Raw genomic sequence first — 23795 nt, forward strand, 5'->3', positions numbered from 1 at the left:
CGGTCGAGCTCGTGCCACGTGGTTTTCTAGCGATGAATACTAGGATATCAAAGTTGTAGTGGGGTTAACGTACCTGTGCAAATTGTAAGTTGATCAATAAACTGTATTAGTACACCGATTCAGTTTTCTAGTTTCCTAGTATTTAGACGCTAACAACACGCTGCTTCGCCGCATAAGAAGCGTTTTCTTTAATTTTCTGCGTGGACGGGAAAGAAAGGCACGTTGTAAAAATGTTTTTTTTTTCTTTTAGGTTTTTCATCAGTGGTAAACCTATACACAGACTCCATGCTATTTATAGACAAAGGATATTCGAAACACCAAAAAAGCCCAATAATGCTTTTTTACCTACGCGGAAACGTTTGTCAAATCTAAGACCTGTTGATCCATAATAAGAAACAAGTATGCACCTTATTATAAATTATAAAATAACAAATAAAAATAACTGAAAACATATTACTCGGTTGGCCGAACTTTCAGACATGCAACTTTCAAATATTGTAATCCTTATTACCTTTCATATACGGAGCAAAAGCTATGAATCTGTCTGTCCCAAAGTACAACATACTCTTGGTAACTCCTGATACCCTGGTATGGTGGCCTTTTAAAAAACGTGACGTTACCATGGATTTCCCACGGTCGCTGATCTCGTCCGCTTTGTTTGGGATTTAGAATAGATTTTTTGTGCAGATCCCTTTTTTTGGAGTTCCGTACCTCGAAGGGAAAAAACAGAACCCCCTAATAAAGGAGGATGCTACATCACCATCACATGGTCACCAGCACGGGAATGTTGTGACGTAGCAGCCACGTTTCCTGCAGCGCAATGATATCTGCTTTTTGATATCTCTCACACAATCGATTGACCTTATAATATTTTTACAATTAAATTGTATTAATTTAGCTGTCCATGATTGATAAATACATTTTATGCAGTATATCGATTTTTTAAATATCTTTATTAATTTAGGGTCTTTTGGTCACACAAAGACCATGCCAGTCCCATCGTACCCTAAACATAGTTACATTTATTTCATTCATTTATACTAGGTGATCTTATTTACTATTATATACTTAAAAATGGCTGCTTTGGATATCATTTCGACATTTTTGCCTATTATAGTCGTCTTGTAACTTAAATGAACAAGTCGACTTACTCCATAGGGCTTTTAACATTTTCTTACTTTTTCATTTAAAAGTTACTTTAGATTTGGGAAGAAATACTTTCTACTCGCATAAGCATAACTTATCAGGATCATGTTCATTTTGTCAAGGTCAACTCCCATGTTTATTACTAACGTATTTTTAATGTCACACACGGTCGCGTCCTTCGACACACTTGTAGATATATACTGGAACCTTGAAATCAGCAGCTTTAAAATAAAAAATGATGTTTCAAAGTCAAAGACAAAATTATTTATTTCAAATAGACCAGGAAGGCACTTTTGAACGTCAATGCAAATATAATAATATTAATAACGTCTGTCGGTCAGTCCTCTACAATAGCTGTCGCAGGTTTACCAAAAAATTTTCTTAATCTTCTTGTACAAACCCATCTCCATAGTCTGATTTGAACTCACCTTTATTTGACTCACAATTTCCAAGAAGCTCTTATTTATTTTTTCGCTCTGCTCGGCTCCTATTGGACATAGCGTGATGTTTTATAGCCTATAGCCTTCCTCGATAAATGCACTATCCAACACAAAAAGAATTATTCAATTCGGACTAATAGTTCCGGAGATTAGCGCGTTCAAACAAACAAACAAACAAACAAACTCTTCAGCTTTATAATATTAGTATAGATTCCAGTTATTGTTGCATAATCAAATATAAATTCAAAATTAGATTGGGATTCGCTCGTACACCATCCTTCCGTACCGTGTGTAGACAACAAATACTTGTTCTGCGAGTCAGCGGCGAGCCATCGTCGCCGTCGTCCCGTCGGCATACCGATAACGTATAATATAGTTAGGGTTCCGCTATTTTATATTAGTATAAAATAAATATACAGATCTGTTGTGCAAATAACTGCAAGAACTTCGATCAGAAGGTTAGAACTAGCATATTTGACTATTTCCGCGGATATGGTTTTACCCGTTTAATTGGGTAGTTTCTTAGGTCAAAAATAAATTATTTCGACTTTTTAATACAGTATAATCTATCTATTCTATACATATAATAAAATCGTAGAAAAGTGCTGTCTGTACATTGAAAATAAAAATTAAAAAAATAGCAGGGGTTATTATTATATCGATGTCGAACCCAAAAATGTAATTCACTTTTTTTTTGTCTGTTTGTCTGTTTGTCTATGCGCGCTAATCTCAGAAACGGCTGATCCAAGTTGGATGCGGTTTTCATGAATATATTATGGTATGCTTCAATTAACATTTAGTGTTCGTTTCATGTCAATCGGTTCATAAATAAAAAAGTTATGTCAAATTAAAGAATCACGTCGAACACTATTCTATGCTTATACCAATAATCTCCGCAACTATTTGACGGATTTGGTTGAAATTTGGTACAGATATAGTTTAGAACCTTAGAAAGGACATAGGATAGCTTTTATTTCAAAAATCAAAAAATAAAAATAAGAAATAAATTTATTCCGGACATACAGATGGCGATCACGGTTTCTGTATTCGCGGCATATTTACGGAACGCATACCCCGCGAATAAAGAGCTTCTACTGTATAAATAAATAATCCAAGTTGTCTTTATCCTCGATAGATGGCGTTGGGATCGAAATAGATCGCGCTATGGTTTCGTTACATTCATTTGGTTGGCCGTTCATTTATCGGCCGAGCGCTTCGGTACTATTGTAGAAAAAGTCATATGATTATTTATTAGTCGTATATCTATATCAGTCGTATGATTATTTATTTGTCTGTAGTGGTCCTGCTGTTTCGTATATTCTAAATTGGTTTCGTTGTATTTGTCAATTAATAAGGTTATTTGTTGGGTTTTCTGGTTAAACTATTTAACGTAGGTTTAATTTGATATCGGTTATTAGTAGTTACTGTAGTTAGTTTTTTTAATAAAATTGTAAGTCTAATTTATAAATTAATTAGATTTAAGTCGTTTCTTTTAAATTATTTAGTTTAAGCTTGGTTATTATAGCATAGAGGATAGGTTGTAATATAATTTCTTTTTTAATTGTTATAAATTCGTAATTCGTAGCTTTCTTTAGTTTTAAGTTAGTTTTCATCTTAAGTTCGGAAAGATTATAATATTTCTTTAGTTTAAGTCCGTTTTTAAACTATTTTTTCAATGCCCTAAGTGAGTATACATCTAATAAAACGCAGAGCTCATTATGTTGATTTTTGAAGAGTTCCCTGGAATATCTTCTACATCTCATTTTGAAGAGATCCCGCGAGATCGGGAACTATGTGGTTAAAACCAAAAATTTGCCGGAAGTCACTATTCCACGCGAACGAAGTCGCGGGCAAAAGCTAGTACTCAAATATAATCATACTTACTAGATAATATTTATTTGTTGTGTGAACTTTAACTAGATAATATTTATTTTTGAAAATTAAATTAGCTAATTTTTAATAGTTAAGTATACTATTTGACGCAAAAAAACGTCTTAATTAGCGATTCTGAGATTTTTTACATTTCATTATTAGTATTGAATTTGACTAGTTTTCAACTACCATATTCTCCACCGCGGCAATACTTGCGCATGCATACCTACGTGTGTTAAAATTCAAATCAAATAGAAATATGTCAAAACAATTAAAACGAACAACAACGAACAAAAGAATCAAACCTATAGGTTTTGTAGCGCATAATAAAGAAGAAATTTCGAAACCCTAAATTCTTTGTGTATTTTTTTTCACCTACAGATTTGTAAGGAACCCTCGGTGAACAAGTCCGACTCGTGCAACGGAACCGGTATTTTTTACTGCCTCCTTCTTTGAATTGGCGTAACAAAAGAATCGCAACTCGATCCCCGGGACTGGTAAACTTATGTTGTTTAGTGTAACGCGATGCACGGTCGAGTACGGACGTGCGTACGCTGCTTGTAACGAATAGTCTGTTCGCGACTTGCGCGGCCATAGCCGCTGCACGTGTTAATAACTATGGGTACTAAACCACCCATGATAATTAACGAGGTGCTAGCATTATTGCAGCATATCCACCACTATGTGGACGAAGACGACATCTTGGAGACCATCAAGTCCTTCAAGAAGCAAGAGATAAACGATGCAAGGTGGCTACTGTACGAGACGCTTGACAAAGTTGAGCAGATACCGTCTCGCCGAAGGGATAGCACCCTGAATCTTATCCAGGATATTACTACCCTGATGAAGGAGACTGACCCGAAGGACATGCCCGATTTCGTGGTAAAGGACGTATTTAAGTTACTGCCCATTACGTTTGACCACTTCGACTTAACTAAAGTTCTAAATGAAATGGAATCCATGAAAAATAACCTGGCTGAACTGCAGTCAAAAATGAAGGAGTCAAATAACATCATTTGTGACCTGCGTGCCGAGGTAGTTCAGTTACGCAGCGCTGTTTCAGTGAGTAAGTCACCTGATACTTCCAACGTGAACGAAGAACGTAAAGCAGAAAGTGCTGCAACCAGCACTGAGTCCGCGGTGGCGAGTGTGTCACCAGTTGAACCTGAAAGCGCAGCCTCGCACACCGCTGCCGCCAGCACTACCACAGCGGTGCAGGAACAGGCACGTGCTAGTACTTCGACCTCTATTCGTGCTTATGCAGATGTCGCGGCCGCTGTCGAATCGGTATCATCACAGAAAAAGAAAGTGGTCCAGGCAAAGCGGGACCAAGCAAACCAGACGAGTTCGAAAAAGGACACGAACAACACGTTGACCGCAAATGTTGCCAATGCAGAGGTAGCCCCTGCCAGCCAGTCGGTATCAACGCCGAAGAAGAAAGTGGTTCCACCAAAACAAGACCAAGTGAGCCAGATGAGTTCGAAAAAGGACACATGTGACGATGATGGCTTCATCAAGGTGGAAAAGAAGAAGAAGAAGAAGCCTGTTTACCGTAACCAGTGTGGTACCCTTCCGACGGAGCCCGACATGGTGCTGCGGCCAGCAACACCCACGACGCAGCTGTACGTGTCCCGCCTGCATCACTCCACGAAGGTAGAGGACCTCGTGGAGTACATAAAATGGCAGACACACTGGACACTGAGAGTCGAGAGGTTGGAGTCGCGCTACAAGATGAACTACAAGTCGTTCGTGGTGCGGGTTCCATCAGATTCTCTGGATACCTTCCTCAAGGAAGAGTTCTGGCCGAAGGGTGTCGTGTATCGCCGTTTCCGTGGCCGGCTACGCGACACCAGTCAGCGCGAGACGACGCCGCTTCTTCGTGTACACTAGTTTTTTTATGAGGTGAATATCATCCTATGATTTCTCTCGCCTTGGGCGAGATGAGAGGGAGTGTCAGAGTCTTACTGACTCACAACCATCCCGTTCCTACTCCTGCTTTTCGAGTGGCAGCCCCAGTAAATCCGCTGGGTAGTCCGCAGCACCGGATCAGGCATCAGCCCTACTGGACCCCGTATGTGGTGGTCTGATGGTTCTTTGAGGCACACGCGGAACGCGACGCGCCGTACGCACGGGTCTAGTCCCCAAACCCGCATTTACGGTTGCCGGAGATCGTCACACGATCCCCAACGCCCAGAGTGTCTCTCGCGAGAGCGGGGCGTGAGGAGGTTCGCTCACGCGCCCTGCTCCTTCTAAGCTAGCGTAACTGCCTAGCAGAAGGAAGAGACGGCATTACCCCTTGCTCCGCACCATGGCCTGAACCAGTGCCGGGCGCGAGAGGTCGCCGTCGCCGACCACATTCCTGAGGACACGACGGTGCTCAGCCCACGCAGGACACACCGCCACCGTATGCTCCACCGTGTCCTCCGGGTGGTCCTCGCAGTGATGACACCCGGGCGTTTCCTACCGTTCAATCAGAAACAGGAACCTACCGTAGCTCCCGTGTCCGGTAAGCACCTGCGTCTGGCGGTAGGTGATGACGCCGTGGTGCCTCTCTAACCACTCCTCACAGAGGGGACTTACGGGTTCAATAACAGCGAGCCCAGCCCCCGGTTGCGACATTCCACCATGAGATCGCGCCGGAGCTCGTCTCACGCACTGATCTGGCGCGGCAGTGGAGTTTTGCCCCGGCGACACGTGTCGGCGCGCAAACTGAAGACGTGTCGTGTACACTAAGTTAAAATCATGTACTCGTATCTATTAGTTTATTTCATAACAGACTAACTACTTTTTATAATATGTATTTGATTTTACATGAGAAATAAATAAATAATTAACAATAAACGATTTTTTAATTTATATAATAATCCCCGATAATAAATAGATATAATAATGTACTTCATATATGTAGTTGTAAGCGCTTATATAACGCTTGCCATCTCAACGTAAGCTTATCTACATAGTTTAACACTGACATAATGAGTCCATGAGGTTCAAATCCCACTCGTGGCACTTCCTCTTTACATTCGAAAAATTAATAACATTAAGTTATGTCACATTTTTTTTAACTTAACTATAAGGATAAACCAATGTTGTAACAAATTTTTGATATAAGTTACAAGTATATAGAAATTATAGTCAGTAGTAATCTCGTATAGCTGCCGATGGTAATGGTTGCAATATGTCTATGAAACCAGTGCTCCAGCTGACTCCTGATGCCCTGGTACCGCTACAGTTTTTGCAACGTGACGCCGCACCACCCTCGCTTACCCCGGCCATGTCCTACCATAGCTAGCTTGTGATTCATTTATTTTGTACTGTTTTATGATTTTTTACACACACCCACTTTTAGGAAAATATAGTAACTACACAATCAAAGTACTGTACTGGTAATTTATGTTGTAATAATTAATACTAACCTTTATCTGGCGCATCTTAAAGTTATTTGAAACAATATACATGTGAGAGTTTTGTAAACAAAGGCGGCCTTATCGCTAAAAACGATATCTACCCGGCAACGTTAGGCGAATGGAGCTCTATTGTAGATGATAGTGGAGGTAGTTCCTATATAATTATGTTAATAACATGATTTATTTACGAAGTAGAAAGTAATGTTTTATTAAGGAACAAAAAACTTCGTAATTCAACAACAACAACTTCACGCCTTTTTATACCCGAAGGGGTAGGCAGAGGTGCACATAACGGCACGTAATACCGTTATAATGTACACCCACTTTTCACTAGTTGTGTTATAAGTCCCCTGTAATAGGGGGTGAGCCTATTGCCATTATACTGGGCACAATTCCAGACTCCATGCTATTACTGTAAATTTTTGGAAACACCGAAAAAAGCCCATTATTACTTCACCCGACCCGGGAATCGAACCCGAGACCCCTTGACCGGCAGTCGCACTTGCGACCGCTCGACCAACGAGGCAGTCTTCTTAACAGCATTTTAATAATGAGCAGGTCGTGCCATCTGGTGGATTGAATGACGTCATACAATGGCATCTGATTTTACCATACCACTAAGTATGTAGTTGTTAGTTATATATACATTGTCAGCCGCGAAGAAATGGTTTTTAGTAGCTAACATTGTACCAACTTTGAATCAACTGTTTCTAGCATTTATTTCTAAGACTAGCTTTGTCCCGTGGGATAAAAAGTGTCCTACGTGTTATACCAGACCATAATCTAGCCCTGTTCCAAATTTCATCCCGATCTCTTCAGCCATTTTGACGTGATTGAGTAACAAACACACACACACACACACACGCGTGCACACACACACATGAGGGCTAACGGTTTTATGTTCACCAGATGGTACTAATTGTAACGTGAGATCCTGTCCTATATTAAAACGAAATACAAAATTCTGTTATTCCTAAATTACATACAACTTTTTTTCGTCAAACTATGTGTTCTATACGTGTAATAAAACTGTAAAATTGTAAATTAAAAAATATTATATTATGTTATTTAGTATGGATGCACACTGAATCCAAAAATGTGATTAAAAAATGTGCAAGCTTAAGAAAAACTTAACTGTGCAGTCCGATCCCTAGACACGACTACTGTACCAAACGCAAATATAACTTTGTCAAATGTTAGCTTACCCGCAGTGGACTTTACGCTGTAACTATAGGGCCGATGGTCGAAATTAGCATAAACCGCTTTACAAGTGCGTCGTCTCAATCACGTCGAAACAGCTAAAGAGACCGGGATGAAATTTGGAACAACGGTAGCTTATGGTCTGGAATAACACATAGGCTACTTTTTATTTCCCGGGAATGTGGGCGAAGCCACTGGCAGAGGCTAATAGTAAAATAAATCAACGACGACCTGGGCGCTATGGCCCGCCGGACACGGCCGGGGTAAGCGAGGGTGGTGCGGCGTCACGTTGCAAAAACTGTAGCGGTACCAGGGCATCAGGAGTCAGCTGGAGCACTGGTTTCATAGACATATTGCAACCGCTACCATCGACAGTTATACGAGATTACTACTGTCATTACTTTACACTAGGTTTGATATTTGTTAACAGTTAATTTCATACGTTAAGGTAGTATTACGTTAAAGAAAAGGGTAATTTTATTCATTTCTTCGTGAATTTTATTCCTTGAGTGTGGGCAGGAAGTGCTCATAAAAGTTTTGTGTAATAACTATTGTGAGACACACTCAATTAGTTGAAAATAATATCATGTCAGCGTTGAACTAAGAATCCTATTCAGTTATTCACATTAATTTGAGGAAATTACTATATAAATATATGTATACTACGAAATGTAAAGCACACATTACTATAGGTTAGGAATAAAAACTTAATTTATTTTTATTAATTATTTATTTATTAATCATATGAAATATATACCGATAAAGATAGTAAGTTTTATATCGTATCTTGTTATATCGTATCTTTTACTTTTTACAATAAATTTAAACTTATAACTACATACATACATACATACATTTACATTTTTTTAACTTATAACTAGTGTACACTAAGAGTCGGCGTCGTCTCGCGCTGACTGGTGTCGCGTAGCCGGCCACGGAAACGGCGATACACGACACCCTTCGGCCAGAACTCTTCCTTGAGGAAGGTATCCAGAGAATCTGATGGAACCCGCACCACGAACGACTTGTAGTTCATCTTGTAGCGCGACTCCAGCCTCTCGACTCTCAGTGTCCAGTGTGTCTGCCATTTTATGTACTCCACGAGGTCCTCTACCTTCGTGGAGTGATGCAGGCGGGACACGTACAGCTGCGTCGTGGGTGTTGCTGGCCGCAGCACCATGTCGGGCTCCGTCGGAAGGGTACCACACTGGTTACGGTAAACAGGCTTCTTCTTCTTTTTCTTTTCCACCTTGATGAAACCATCATCGTCGCATGTCTCCTCTTTCGAACTCATCTGGGTTACTTGGTCTTGTTTTGGTTGAACCACTTTCTTCTTCTGCTTTGATACCGACTGGCTGGCGGGGGCTACTTCTGCATTGGCAACATTTGCGGTCAACGTGTTGTTCGTGTCCTTTTTCGAACTCGTCTGGTTTGCTTGGTCCCGCTTTGCCTGGACCACTTTCTTTTTCTGTGATGATACCGATTCGATAGCGGCCGCGACATGTGCATAGGCACGATTTGCATTCAACGTGTCGCGTGCCTGTTCCTGCACCGGTGTGGTAGTGCTGGCGGCAGCGGTATCCGAGGCTGCGCTTTCAGGTTCACCTGGTGACACACTCGCCACCGCGGATTCAGTGCTGGTTGCAGCACTTTCTGCTTTACGTTCTTCGTTCACGATGGAAGTATCAGGTGACTTACTCACTGAAACAGCGCTGCGTAACTGAACTACCTCGGCACGCAGGTCACAAATGGTGTTATTTGACTCCTCCAATTTTGTTTTCAGCTCGGTCATGCTGTCTTTCAGGGATGTGATATCCTCAAAAGCCCTGGCAATATCCACCGTGATGGGTGGAGGTAACTTGGACAGGTCCTTTGCCACGAAAATGGGCAAGTCATTCAGGCTAATCTTCTTCATCAAGATAATAATATCCTTCAGAATATTCTCGGTGCTGTCTGGCCAGCGACACGGAATGTCGTTATATTTCCCAACCGCCTTGAACAGTAGGTACCTTGCAAGGTTTGCATCTTCAGTCGTGAAGGCGGACTTGCAGGTATGCAAGATGCTGGCATTGTCCAACCGACGGTCAATGACAGCATGCTTCAAGAATGCTAACACTTCGTTGACTATAAGTGGTTCGGAACTCATAGTTACTAACACGTGCAGCGGCTATGGCCGCGCAAATCGCGAACAGACTATTCGTTACAAGCAGCGTACGCACGTCCGTACCCGACCGTGCATCGCGCTAGACTAAACAACATAAGTTTACCAGTCCGGGGGATCGAGATTCTTTTGTTCGGCAGTTATGACTATTCAAAAAGCAGGGTAGAAAAAAAAGGGATGCACAATAAAAAGAAATGTATTCATTCTCAAACAAGGCGGACCAGATAACGAACCGTGGGAAATCCATGGTAACGTCACGTTTTTTAAAAGGCCACCATACCAGGGTATCAGGAGTTACCAGGAGTTTAGTACAAATAGACGGATTCATAACTTTAACTCCGCATAGATTTGATAGTCCGGATTTTTTTACTGTTGGAAGTTGCATGAAGTTATCAAATCTTTCGTTCGCCTGTTGGTTTTAGGTTATATGTTACCAATTAATCAACCCATGATTTTATCATAGCACTGTTCAGTTGTTATTATCTATACATATAATAAAATTAATAATACATTGAAGAATTGAGAAGTAACGGTTCTGTGCGGCTAGCAATAAGTAATCTAGACTAATAAATACAAAAATGTCTGTTTGTAATATTGAAATAACCATTTTTACTACATGCATAATTATGAATATACAATATACCACAATAACATTAGAAAAAAAACAACATTTGTCAGTTTCTCTTAAATGGCTGAGCCGTTTTCGACGGCTCTTTTATTGACACGTGCTGCATGGAATGCATCAGAGCGCCAAGCACGAATAACTATCGCATTCGTAACGTAAACGTATCGAGATGACGATACGTCATGAGACGTTAACGGAGTGTGGCAGCACGAAGCCTATTCTTTCAACTATCGAGAGCTCGCATCGAATTCGATAGTGACGTCATGCTAATGTAAACTAGAGAAGCGGCCAAGTGAACGATTTGAATGACTTGTTGAGCATAAAGATTTCGTCTGAAAACTAAATTAAATTTATATATATATTTCAACCTTTGTCTACACGTTTTATGAAATAATATTTATTAAATAAATATTAATTAAGTGCAAAAAGTTCTTAAAGCGAGTTAAGAGAAATATAACGTGACATTATCTATGAAAAAAAATAAGTACTTAGTTTCATAAATTTATAATTTTTTTTATGATTTCCGAACGCCGTATTTGACATTTGTCATTTGCCGGTTGTTTGTTTGTTAATTAATCTTATGTAAATAAATAACAATTTTAACATGTTACATTTAAAATGAGGACGATTCAACTCCAATATGAGCTAATGGTGGAATTTATGCAAAAGTAAGTAAAGATTTCTAAATGTTTCTTTGATTAGCCCTTTTTTTATGTGATGGACAATAATTTAACGCAGTTTTGTCTAAACCCTCTCCGGGGTGGCAGTTACATTCAGGCCAAATGGAAGGAGCTAGTGGTTTGCACCGGAGCGAAATCTGGCGTACCGGTGAAATTCACCGGTGATTTGCCGATCTCCGGAGATTCACCGGTGATAACCGGTGATGAAAACCATTAATTTCAAATCAAGTTTTTATTAATTGAAAAACAAAACAGAATAGATAATAAAATTGGACTTCAACGAACCCTGAACTCTTTGGAAAGCTAGTAGCAAGTGAATTGAACCACATAAACGGCCAAGAGCGCTTTGAGTTGATGATCAAAATAATTAATATCATTCGAAAGAAGCAAATCAGTAAATAAATTATCTTAATTATGTATTAAATTAAAAACTGATGGTTAATAAATATTTCTATTATTTTAGTAGTATCAATATAGTATTGAAAATATTTTTTTACATAAAAATATTCCATTTAGATATAATATGATCACCGGAGTTTAATCGGTTAACAACCGATTGATTTCAATCGAGTACTTTTACTGGTATATTACCGGTTATTCTCCGGTACTCACTGCTCCGGTGCAAACCCCTAGAAGGAGCCATTCAGGCAGCAGCGGATACTTAAACAATGTTTGTAATGTAATATTTGATGTATTATCTTTTTACAGATTGGAATATTTGTGGGACCAGTCCAATATTACTGGGAGCAGTGGGCCTACTGTATTCCTACCACACCACTCACTGTTCCTCACGAAGCCTACCCTTCGCCAGCGCCTTCACCAACACCACCGATCCTCCATCCGAGGAAGATAGCTGGAATCCTCCACCAGTGAAAAAACCTAAAGCGAGTTTGATTAAAATGTGTATAGAGAATGACAAGAATACTATGCTAGGGAGCGTGAGAAAAGTTATTATTTTTTATTAGTTGATTATTTTTTGTTACTTACTGTTAATTTTATATTTATTTCAATTTTTCTGTTTTTATGTTATTTTAAAATATTATCAAAATATTGTTAATGGCATTGTATTTATAATAATTATTCTAACGGTGTCAATACTGTGAATGTGGTGCATGTCTATAATTGGCATAACCACATGATCTTGTGTCTTCATCTTGTTTTTCATTAATGTCTTATAATAATAAATAAATAAATTATATATTATTGGGATTAAGATTAGAATAAAATAGTTTTTAAGTTATTTATATATGTATATACATTTTATTAACTATGAAAAGAGGATTTTGTAGAAAAAAGTAATAAAACACTTGAAATAACTATGGAGTCTATTTATTCTGTCCACCAAAATGTTTTTTAGTAGTAGTTTTCTTTACTTATTTCCTATTATTGTGGATTACATCCTTCGGCACGAATGGGCTGGCTCGACCGGAGTGATACCACGGCCTCACAGATAACCGACGTGAAACAGCGCTTGCGTTGTTTTGTTGTGTGAGTGAGGTATCGGAGGCCCAATTTCCCCCTTCCTAATATTCCCAATCCCCGATTCCCCAACAACCCTTAAACGTATTCGTTGTTGTTGGTACAATCGTTGTTAACGATCGTAAGTACTTGTTGTACTTTGTTGGTACAAAGACGGTCTTGGCATTTTATAAAAATCACTGCAAGCACTCACTGACTTCACAATATAATATATTTTGTATTATTACAAATTTCGATACCATTCTCACCGACAAATTCTCAGTGACAAATGTTTCGACTCGTTTCGATAGCCAGCTTTCGAAATTTACGTTACCGTACGTCAAAAGCTCGTTCGTGCTTCCAATTTGTGTCAAAATGTTCTAGGTTTCGATACCAATACGATACGATTACTATACGATAGTTGTCAAAAACATTCGTGCTTGCGACACTTAGTTCCTTTTACGCACGGTAGGGGCGCTGTTCAAATCTCATAGAAAATTCTTTCGATTGCGATACGAATACTTTCTCGATAGTTTTCGTGCTTAGCACACTGTACTAAGGAGTAACTCAGGCTACTTTTATTTTAGAAAATGAAATCATGAATTCCGTAATCAGCTAAAATTAAACAATTTATTAGGATTGAAAAACAAAATGTTTTATTTTTATTTTTTGTTATTGATAATATAATTTAAATACAATTGAGTAGTGGCGGATACACAAATGTCCATACAACGCACATACACATAAAAGCGTGTTGATCGACCATGAATTAATGTAGGGGTTGCAAACGATGACGTCATGGATTGGCATAGAGTACTAAGGGACCAGAACACATGAGAAGACTGTAGCTGCGTCACTCCTTTCTACAGCTTAAAGCTATTTCCTATTTATACTGGTAGATTTTAAATGGGTATTTGTGAATTTTGTTATGTTCTCGAAAATGTATGAGTCTATTTAAAGATGGTTATGTATAATTTTGAATTGCACAACTTTTCTAATTATAGTGGAATTTAAAGAACGAAAAAACTTAGTACAAACTTTATCTATCGACATAATTAAGTTCCATAACTTAACATGTATAGTTTATTAAGCCCATGCTATCAGAAAAATATTGCATACATGCCCCAAAAATTTTTTTACGGAAGGCTGCTAGAAAGGGATGGTAGTAAATATGACGTCAGGTTGTGACGTCATCGACAAGGACATCGCACCCCAACCCTCGATGCAGTCTAGACTGCGTTGGAGAGCTAGATAGATATAATGCTGTCTCTTTCTATATATAAGCTACGGGGTAATACACACACTCATGTAAAAATACCACATGAACAGCCCGCGATACACTACTGCACTATTAGACTATGGACCTTCTCTGCATGAAAAGTAACTGGCAGGTTAAAAGGTCGAAATCGAAGTTTTGTTTTTCAGTTTAAAAAGAACACTGTTGCCTTGTCTTTGTGAAATGTGCAGTCGGTTAGTCGGCTCTAATGAGTTTTGCACACCCACGGAAAGAGTAGGGATATTCAAAAATGTATTCTACTGTGTCTGACACTATGTGAGTAACAGTGTACATAAGGGAACGAACGTGGAAACAAGATTGGTACAGTAGGTAGTGCATTGCCATGCTTTACAGATTAACCCAATTAGCCCGATATTATAATCGCATGCAATTGACATTTCGACAGGTATTATTCCTAATACACACGGCTTCTACACGTGCCTTTGCGTAATCCATACTGTCCTGGTAACCAAATGGTATTAATACTAGTAGAATATAATAGTGAAAATTAAAATTTACTAGTCATATTCAATACTTCGAATGTCAATAAACGATTATATTTCTACACATTTTGTACAGAACTACTCACTTTCATAGAATTTAAAATCTTTCGGTAATATTAACACATCGCTAAAATTATATAAATGCTAGCATTGTATTGTAACGATATTTTGTTCGTTACTTTACAAAATCCCATAGTAAAAAATCCTGTAAAAAAAACACGTGGTAAAAGCTTCTGAGCTTTCCTTCACCACGTGGTGCTTTAACTGCTTTGTTACTGCATTTGTGGCATCTATCTACTCGCTACCTACCGTCGTTTCTGGTAGCCTGGTACTAAAAGCCAAAAATGCCACGTGGCGCGTGCGTGAAGCGCTGGGATAGTAAAACTTTGTCTACAAACTGTGAGTAATGAACAAAAGCCCATGATAATCTATATAAACTTACAAAGAACTATGGTTGATTTTTACAATTATTATACTCATTCCTTTTTTATTTATTTAGAGAAGCTTAGAAAAACTTAATATATAATTTAACTTGTGATTAGTACATACACATCATGCTTCATAAGTTCTTATAACTTTTAAGAATTTGTTATTTTTTGCTAGTAATATTACCTACTTAAATTTCGATAAAAGTTGAGACTACTGAGAGAAAATGTGACTGACAAGGACCACCTCATTCGTAAACAACTCACTAACACTACCACATACTATGTATGTGTTCCCCAATTTCAAGGTGAACAGCTGTTATTTAAAACATCTGTTCTCGAACAACGCACCCCTCAGTTGATGCACCCCTTACAAAACGACTGTGCAAAATAACTCCTCGCGTAGTATGCTGTCCTAGTATGATTGGAACCAAAACACGTGGCCTCAAACCCTGTTTCCATACTTCGCAAAATGGCCGCATTTAAAGTGACGATTGAAAACTATGCTATTGCTACGAGCGTGCTACGACGTAGTATAAAGTCGACTTTATTGTTGGTAGTTGCAAATATTATCTTTTCTACAATAGAATTTTACACAATAACTTTGTTCCTCATAAATACAAGAGGTGCAACTTAAACTTAATTTTAATTTAATGCATCATCATGCATTAAATTCTTAAAAGAACTTATCTCATATTTTTATTTCACGACTGACACGAAACATGACTTGTACTTCTTAGTATTAGTACGAGCTGAGCTTTAGTGCAACCCCGTCACTTAAATCGATCCGTCCAACGTAAAGCTGTCCGTTTCTATGATACCCTAGTAAGTCACGTTCGAAAACACGTGGCCACAGTGCACCCGCATGTCGGAACAAGGCCGAATTTATATGTGAAAATCATGATCTATCTAAGCGAAGAGGATTTAGTTTAATTGGCTTTAGTTGTAATCATAACAAAATAAATATTATTACTGTTTCGAAAATATACCTAAAACTCCCAAAAGGGATTTAAGATTTTACCTATGTATCGAAATAGATGGTATTGTTTACATTATCCAAAGCATCGCATAAGTAAAAACAGCAAGTCAAAAAGTACTTAACTTTTTTTCTTAAAAAAAAACGTTGCCCCGTACTAGGATTTGCTTCTGTATCGTGGGATTCGTGGGTGCATTTACAAACATACAAGTTCACATACACATGACAACCAGAACAATTATAACAATTTGTAGATCATTCAAAGAGTTGCTTTGTGCGGGAATCGAACCCGCTACATGTTGCGTGGCAGCTGATTGCCTAGCCATTTCGCCAACCGTATTCTCTATAAACTACTAGCAAACCCGGCGAACTCCGTTTCGCCACCAGATTGCTTCGCTCAATTTTTAGATCAGAGATGGCGCTGTGTGTGAAATATTATTTTCCCTGGTTTCCTGCTTTTCTCTTGAATGTTTCCTGAATTTTCTTTTCTATAAACCTCACGAAGCCCGAGACCTTTCCAATTAATGCAAAATCATAGAAATCGGTTCGTGTGTTCTGGAGTTATAGCGTCAGGAAGAAAAACCCGACTTATTTTTATATTATAGATTCTAAACAAAAATATATTAATACCATATTGATTACATTAGTCTGTATAGTACATACAGACTAACTTTGGTTATAATCTATAAATAAATAACCTATAATGGTATAATTAAAATAAATTATGAGACAAACTTCCTTAATTTCTTTTCTATAAGCTGTAAACCTGTCTTCTTTATAGTATTTCATAGAGTTATAAGTAGATAAAGTTTTGTGACTGTCTAGTTTTTATTACTATTTACAATACTCATATACATATGAAATGCAGGATTTCTTACACAAGAACAAATATTACAGATAAGAAGTGGAATTGAGTAATTCAAACCGACAACATTTTAGTACTATTCTTGTATTAGAGAAAAGAAAAAAGTGTTCATTGTCCATCAGCCTGCTGTTGAAAATCCCCCGGATTCCAGGTTTTCGGGAACAATAATTCATTTAACACTGTATTGATTTGTATTGCATTGACACACCTCTTATTGTAATCTGTTATCCTGGTACACGTAGCCTCGAAACACATCACCCTAATGTTTAGGCGTCCACTTCGATTTATTTGGAAGGGGACGTCCTAATGTCGGTCAATGTCAATGGCACCGAGAGGCGTTTTCGAAACAGCACTCACAGAATGCGAATGTACGTATTGTGTGTGTGTGTGTGTAATTTAGTTACAATATCATCAGTTACAGCTGTTCTGGTTTATTATTTTTCTTGTGTGTGTATCAAATATATAAATTTTTGTGTATGTAAACACAATGTAGAAAACTCATGAAAGAAAGAAAAACTGATCTCAAGTTTTAAATGTAAGCCGTAACCTTTAACACACTATACAAATAAAATTAACGATTTCAAATTGTCGAGCAAATTACCAAAAAAATTAAGCCTTTGTAATAATTTATTGCAAAAAGTTTTTGTAAAATCAATATTAAGCCGACCTATAGAATAGAATAATAATTTATTTTCTGGTTATTTCAAACTCGTTTTTGCCAATAGTTTTATTACTTTATCTATATGAATAGACTTTTGACAGTTAGTGGAATAAAACAATTACCAAGTCGCAAAATTTCTACTTAAAGATGTTAAGCACTGTTTAAGGCCTTTTTTATTATATTATCGTCATTAAAAGCAACAAAAACTACCCATTCTTTCATTTCAAACGCTATTCATGCGTTCCATCCCCTTTCTAAACAGCTGACTATTTGTGACAAAACATGTACCGTACCTAGTAGTTACAACAATGTTGCTACGTGCTACGAAGGGTGCAAACTACCCCTGAATGTACTCTTATTGTCGTGATAACGGCTGTTGGTTTATGGTGTCCTAGTACAGTCTACCCCTAACCTATGACGTAGCAATGCAATCACGGTTCTAGTCTACGGAACCATGGCTTTTGAAACGTTTTTGGTGATAATAAAACTCCAATAAATCTGAAAATAAAAATAACAGAGTAAACGATCATAGCATTGCAGGATTTTATTTATGTAGTTTTACTTTGTATCGTCGTGCTTTTATCTTAAAAAGTTTAAGAAAAATGTTTGCTTTAATTACGTAGCATCTGCAGTTATAGGTATGTTCCAAAGTATTTCTAATTTTCCAATATAATACTATATTGTGCAATAACCACAGAATAAACAATATACAAATAAACACAAACACAGTATGAATTTTCTTTTACATCTAGCAAACACAAGCAATATTTATGCATAAAAAAATAATCAATAAATCGTAGCCATTCGTAGCAACCACGCGCCTGGCAACTTGGTTCCAAGTACTAGGACAACAGACCAATACAGGAGTGCATTATTTTATCATAAAACTTAGCGTTACATTGCTGTTTTACAGGTTGCATATGAATGAATTAATTATTCATTTAGTTAAGTCTTTTTTTTAAAGGGGTAAATGAGCAAACATATTACCTAACGGTAAGCCAAATTGATCTATCAACGCCAGCCAATTAAACGAATATTTTTTGACTAAAATTCTTGTAAATACTTTCTACTTCACATAGGGTGACATGATTAATTGATAGTGATACAACGTGCCATTAATTATGATGATTCTCTTAAGTATTGATTAATGACTGAAATAAGTTTGTTTATACATATTATTACTGAATTGAGCATATAAAACAGTTTTCCACATAATTACTATTTACTATTAAGAAGCTTAAAGACTTCATTAAAACTGAAACAAAATGATAAAAATGCACAGCAGCACAGCATAAAAATGTACTTGTACCTAATCGTTCTGTAAAAAACTGACATCTCAATATGAATCACCCCTCCGCGCCATGGGATCACGTCAGCTGTTGAGGGGTACTGAGTACTAGGACATCATAAAGGGGTAGTAGCTTTCATTGCATCAAAATCACGCACACAACCTCAGTACATTCACCCTTTACAAGTTCCAAACGTCAAATTGGAACCACACACATACGAAAATATAATATAACGTCATTCATAGTTATTGCTATTATTCTCTGACCCCTTCATGTTTTGTGTACTTAGTAATATTTTTACCTTTGTTGTACAACTTATACGAGGGGACCCAAAAATGTGCATGTAGTTTAAAATATTTATATGTATTACTGGATTCGCTGCAATCCTATGGCATAAAAAGTAAAGCCTATGTTATTCCAGGTCATAATCTGTATCGCGTGTTGAAAATTTCATCTCAATTCGATCGAATGTATTTGGAAAATGAGTCCCATGTTGGGCGCCATATTAAATAATATTTATTAGGTACTTTTGTAAATAAAACTAACTCAGTTTTGCTATCAAATTTATTTAGAATCATTTCAAGTATCATACAAGCAACACAAATACCTAATTAAAATTGTGAATAACTTATATGTGTAAACACATACAAACCCACAATCTGTATAACACGTGACGTCATTGCACGCTTTCTAGTATTGCACGCTTTAGTACGTGTGTGTAAGTCTAACTAGGACACCAGAAACGCTTAGGAGTTAAGTTTATTAAATGTAATTTCCATTTTAAAAGGAACGCCTTTTAAAATGGAAATTACAAAAGCTACGTTTAGCTTTTTACATAAATTAGTTATACTCATCTTATAAAAACAAAATTGCTTAGTTACTTTCATTTAATATCATTCAAATAGGTATTATCTAACAGGAGATCTATGAGTTTGTTGACCTGTAAACCTATTTTTATAGCACTCCGTTTATCAAACTCCGTTTCGCCACCTTTTTCCTGAATTTTCTTTGCTATAAACCTCACGGAGCCCGATACCTTTCCAACGAATGCAAAACCGTGGAAATGAGTTCCTGCGTTCTGAAGTTATAGCGTCAGGAAGGAAAACCCGACTTATTTTTATAGTATAGATTAAGTAATTACAATTTTTTTCTAGTGTCATCTGAACTTATTAGACAAAGTTGTCTTAAGATGATTGCAATGAACAATTTTATTTAGGAAATACAAAAAACTTACTTCAAACAACCAAAAAGTAAAAACTAAAAAATTACTATTATGAGTAATGATAGGTTAACCACCCACTATAAGTTCTACACAAAAACATTCATTAAAAACAATGATAGATACCTAATATGTCAGCTGGTTACAATTTTGTGAAGTTCATTTTGATATTAATCTCGTCCTTTTTTGAAGCCAAAAAAAGAGTTTTAACACCACCAACGATCGATATGGTGTATTATTACGACATCCAAAAAAAAAATAGGATTGAACTCAAATTCCAAACTACTGAGATTTATTATAAAAAAAAAAAATGTAACAAAAAATGCAGACGCAACATACATGGCCCGCCAACCAATGTGGTAACCGTGGGAACCAACACGTCGTGTCACGTTTCAGGGAGACTGTGGGTACCAGGAGATCAGACGCTACAAGGAGCTTTATAGTTCACACGCTGTATACTCCTTAAGAAAGTCCATCATGCATCATTATGGTGTTTCTATTTTTAACGGTTTCTTTAGTTGCATAATGTAAATACAGATGATGGCTAAGAATTTTGATAAAAATTTTAATATTTCAGCGTAATGTAATGAAATATCTCGCCGTTTTTGTGTTCGCATTTTTATATTTTCATAGCTTTAAGATAGTTTAATTATTTGATTTCAAATTAGTAAGAAACTAAACTAAACTAAATATACACAAGTATATAGACAGCAAAACCTGTTTTTTTTCCAAAACCATCTATGTATCCATCTATCAACGAACTAGAGGTAGTACTTAGAAAAATAATGGTACTTAGCACAGCTTTTTATCAAAAAGAAATTAACAGCGCCATCTAGTTCCCACTTTATTAAACACCTCACAGATAGATGCAATGCCACGCCATTTGTGGGGTTGTAAAAAACGGCGCAAACATGTCACGTTTCACCGCGGGTCGAGTTACCAGGCAATCAGGAATCACGAGGAGTTAACTAGTACAAGCTGCACTAGCTTTCATACAACCCTCTTATTCACAAACACAAGCACCGCAAGTTACCCCCAAACTGTCATATGTCATTCGATTTTCAATCTTCCTGTATTTGAAATAAAGTCGAAAATCCATCAGCTCTTTTGATGTGTTGACATGGGTGCACCTATGTTCCGTTATTTCATAATTTTAGGATGATCTAAATATGCACTTCTCTTTCTCTCAATCAAGTGAACACTAGATGTTGAGTTCTGTCATTTCTCGTCTGTTTTATCCGATCTTGGAAACAGTTTCAGTAGAAAATCCCATAATATTTCGCCCGACTTAGAAGTTGTTAAATAGATATGTACGAAGCAGGGGTTTTAAAAATTAAGAAGTACGTAGATATAATTCTGCAGTACTTACCGACTATCTTTTCCTATTCAGAACCCGAAGGTCTCTAGAATAGAAATACAAAACGAAAGCATGAATACTTTACAATAGTACATTATTTTTTATATTTTGTCATTATAATAATTACTAAGGTAAAACCATCTAATTTATTAGTTTAGAGCAACACTTCGCAAACAGCCAGGACGACCATGGCATAGAAACCCATGACGTCATCACGAAGGACATAGTGCACCAGGATACCAGGAACCAGTAAGGGTTCAACGTGTTTGTGTGCAATGGTACGAATAGTGTTCTTCTCAGCATAAAAATGCATATTTTGTTGCAGTACACGACATGAGATAACTTTAAACTATTTTTATTGTTTAAATATTTTTAAGAATACAGGATATTTTAAAATTTCCTATTAATATTTCCTCATAATTATTTATACAAAAATCCTAAATAGCTACAATACAGTTGAAATTAAACATTTTTTTTTGCTTTTGAATAACTCAAGGATAAGAAAGGATCCTCGATTTTGAATAGAATAAAAAAATCTACCTTAAAATTATTATCTACAAAGTGCACAAGCACTTTGTGCATACAAAAAATACACGCCATATACAAAAAACACATTCCAAAGCTGTTGCCTGCCTATTCTTCCACGTCGGTCCGTTATTTTATGACCGTTAAAAAAACGGAAATCTCTGTTTGGGACAAAAACAGCTGAGCGAACCGTGTGAAAGTTACCCTGACGTCACGTTTTAAAGGGCATTCGTTACTAGGATAGCAGAAACCACCAGGAGTTACTAGAACTCTCAGCTATAAGCTACATGTACCCCTTAACACCATGCAATAAAGCTTCAAATCATAGATCATAGTCACCCTTACCGCAGTCGTGAATGTCGTCAGAGCAATTACTATCAAAATGCATACAACTTATAATGCATTTTTGCTTGCAGACTAGCACTAGAACATCTTTTCTTTTCATCCCCTTTTCACTTCTAGTGCATTAAGTTCTCAAAAATCAACCTTATTCTATTGGAATCAGAGTTAATTTTCAAAAAATGTTTAGGACCAACCGTCAAACAAATTGAGTAATTGCATACACCCCAGGATATTTTCGTGGGAAAGGGATGCAAGTCGGAAAGTTTAGTGTATTAAAAAGAGATCTATGTTTTTTTTTCTGACATCCTTCTAAACTCCAAATGTGTTGTACATTGTAGTGAGCGCTGAATTAGAATAGGAATACGTTCTATGGTCATTTTATGCTTAACACTGCTATATTCAGTGGGAATACAGATAGTATTCTATACAGGAATACTATCTGTATTCCAAATGTTTATTTATGTCTATCTATGTATTAAAAAAATCAGGAGTAAACAATTCATTGACCTATATCTCCATTCAACGTTTGACCTTCAGGACCCCTACATGAACATCTCTCTATACATGTATCTCGCCACAAAAGCACCCTCAGAGTCCCAGCCAACATGGCGACACATGTCGACCACATGCAAGCAATCCGCGCGTGTGCTCCATACAGACAAGGAGGGGTCCCCTCCGTGTGTGAGATACATGTCGGAACACGTCACCTCACGTGTTGCGCGCACCCGACCTACCAGGCGCCCACAATAGGGAAGAGGTAGATTTGTACCGTGGACACAGAATAGGTGGAGCGAGTATCTCGTCGGTTCCCGGTGCAACAGGGATGTTGGTACCGGGATTTTCGTAAATTTATTTTAACTTGAGAAGGTAGTTAAATTTTTTTGTCAATGTTATTTTTTACAATTTTTTCCGATAATATTTAATTTTTGTTTTAATGTATTTGATGACATGTCATAAAACGTATGTTTTTTAATTTCGAAAAATTGAGATTTCATTTTTTTATTGAAAAAATAGCTACCACAAAGCCGTGTTTTGTAAACTATTACCTTTACAAATCACAGAGCAAAGCAAAGCCGTAACCACAAAGACACACACAGTTGCGGTAAACTTGGTGTCGGAAGTAAGGGAACATATGAAATCGTGTGTCGGCCCACAAACCCTGATATTTACAAAAGCCCGCCGCGAGGGGCTTCTTAATGCCTTCCTTACAATCCAAGGAGGCATTACTAGTGGCGCTAGTGGCCAGCTTACGAGATTTACTTGCAGACGTCAGTACGACTTATATCAATACCCTTTACTTTCCTTACGTAAGTATTTTACAAATGCCAACTTAAACTGGAATGCAAATAATGAGTTTAAAATGTGGTC

At 37.3% G+C, this 23795-nt stretch overlaps 2 protein-coding genes and 1 long non-coding RNA gene across 3 annotated transcripts; 2 read left to right on the forward strand and 1 right to left on the reverse strand.

Annotated features, from left to right (window-relative positions):
• Window positions 1-4076: 4076 nt before the first annotated feature.
• On the forward strand, window positions 4077-5348 carry LOC118263167 (uncharacterized). The gene has a single exon (XM_035574996.2). The coding sequence runs from the start codon at window positions 4077-4079 to the stop codon at window positions 5346-5348; it is 1272 nt and encodes a 423-aa protein (XP_035430889.2).
• A 3594-nt stretch (window positions 5349-8942) lies between these two features.
• Window positions 8943-10211, reverse strand: LOC118263168 (uncharacterized). Its single transcript, XM_035574998.2, has one exon. The coding sequence runs from the start codon at window positions 10209-10211 to the stop codon at window positions 8943-8945; it is 1269 nt and encodes a 422-aa protein (XP_035430891.2).
• A 757-nt stretch (window positions 10212-10968) lies between these two features.
• LOC126911266 (uncharacterized) lies at window positions 10969-12735 on the forward strand. The gene is made up of 2 exons (XR_007705783.1): window positions 10969-11519; window positions 12240-12735. It is a non-coding gene; the product is annotated as an uncharacterized LOC126911266 (long non-coding RNA).
• Window positions 12736-23795: the final 11060 nt, after the last annotated feature.

Source organism: Spodoptera frugiperda, chromosome 12 (assembly GCF_023101765.2).
Source record: "Spodoptera frugiperda isolate SF20-4 chromosome 12, AGI-APGP_CSIRO_Sfru_2.0, whole genome shotgun sequence".
Classification (NCBI taxonomy): domain Eukaryota; kingdom Metazoa; phylum Arthropoda; class Insecta; order Lepidoptera; family Noctuidae; genus Spodoptera; species Spodoptera frugiperda.

Bases quoted from the DNA above. Each gene is read 5' to 3' on its own strand.
- LOC118263167 (XM_035574996.2), top strand. From the start codon at position 4,077: ATGGGTACTAAACCACCCATGATAATTAACGAGGTGCTAGCATTATTG.
- LOC118263168 (XM_035574998.2), bottom strand. From the start codon at position 10,211: ATGAGTTCCGAACCACTTATAGTCAACGAAGTGTTAGCATTCTTGAAG.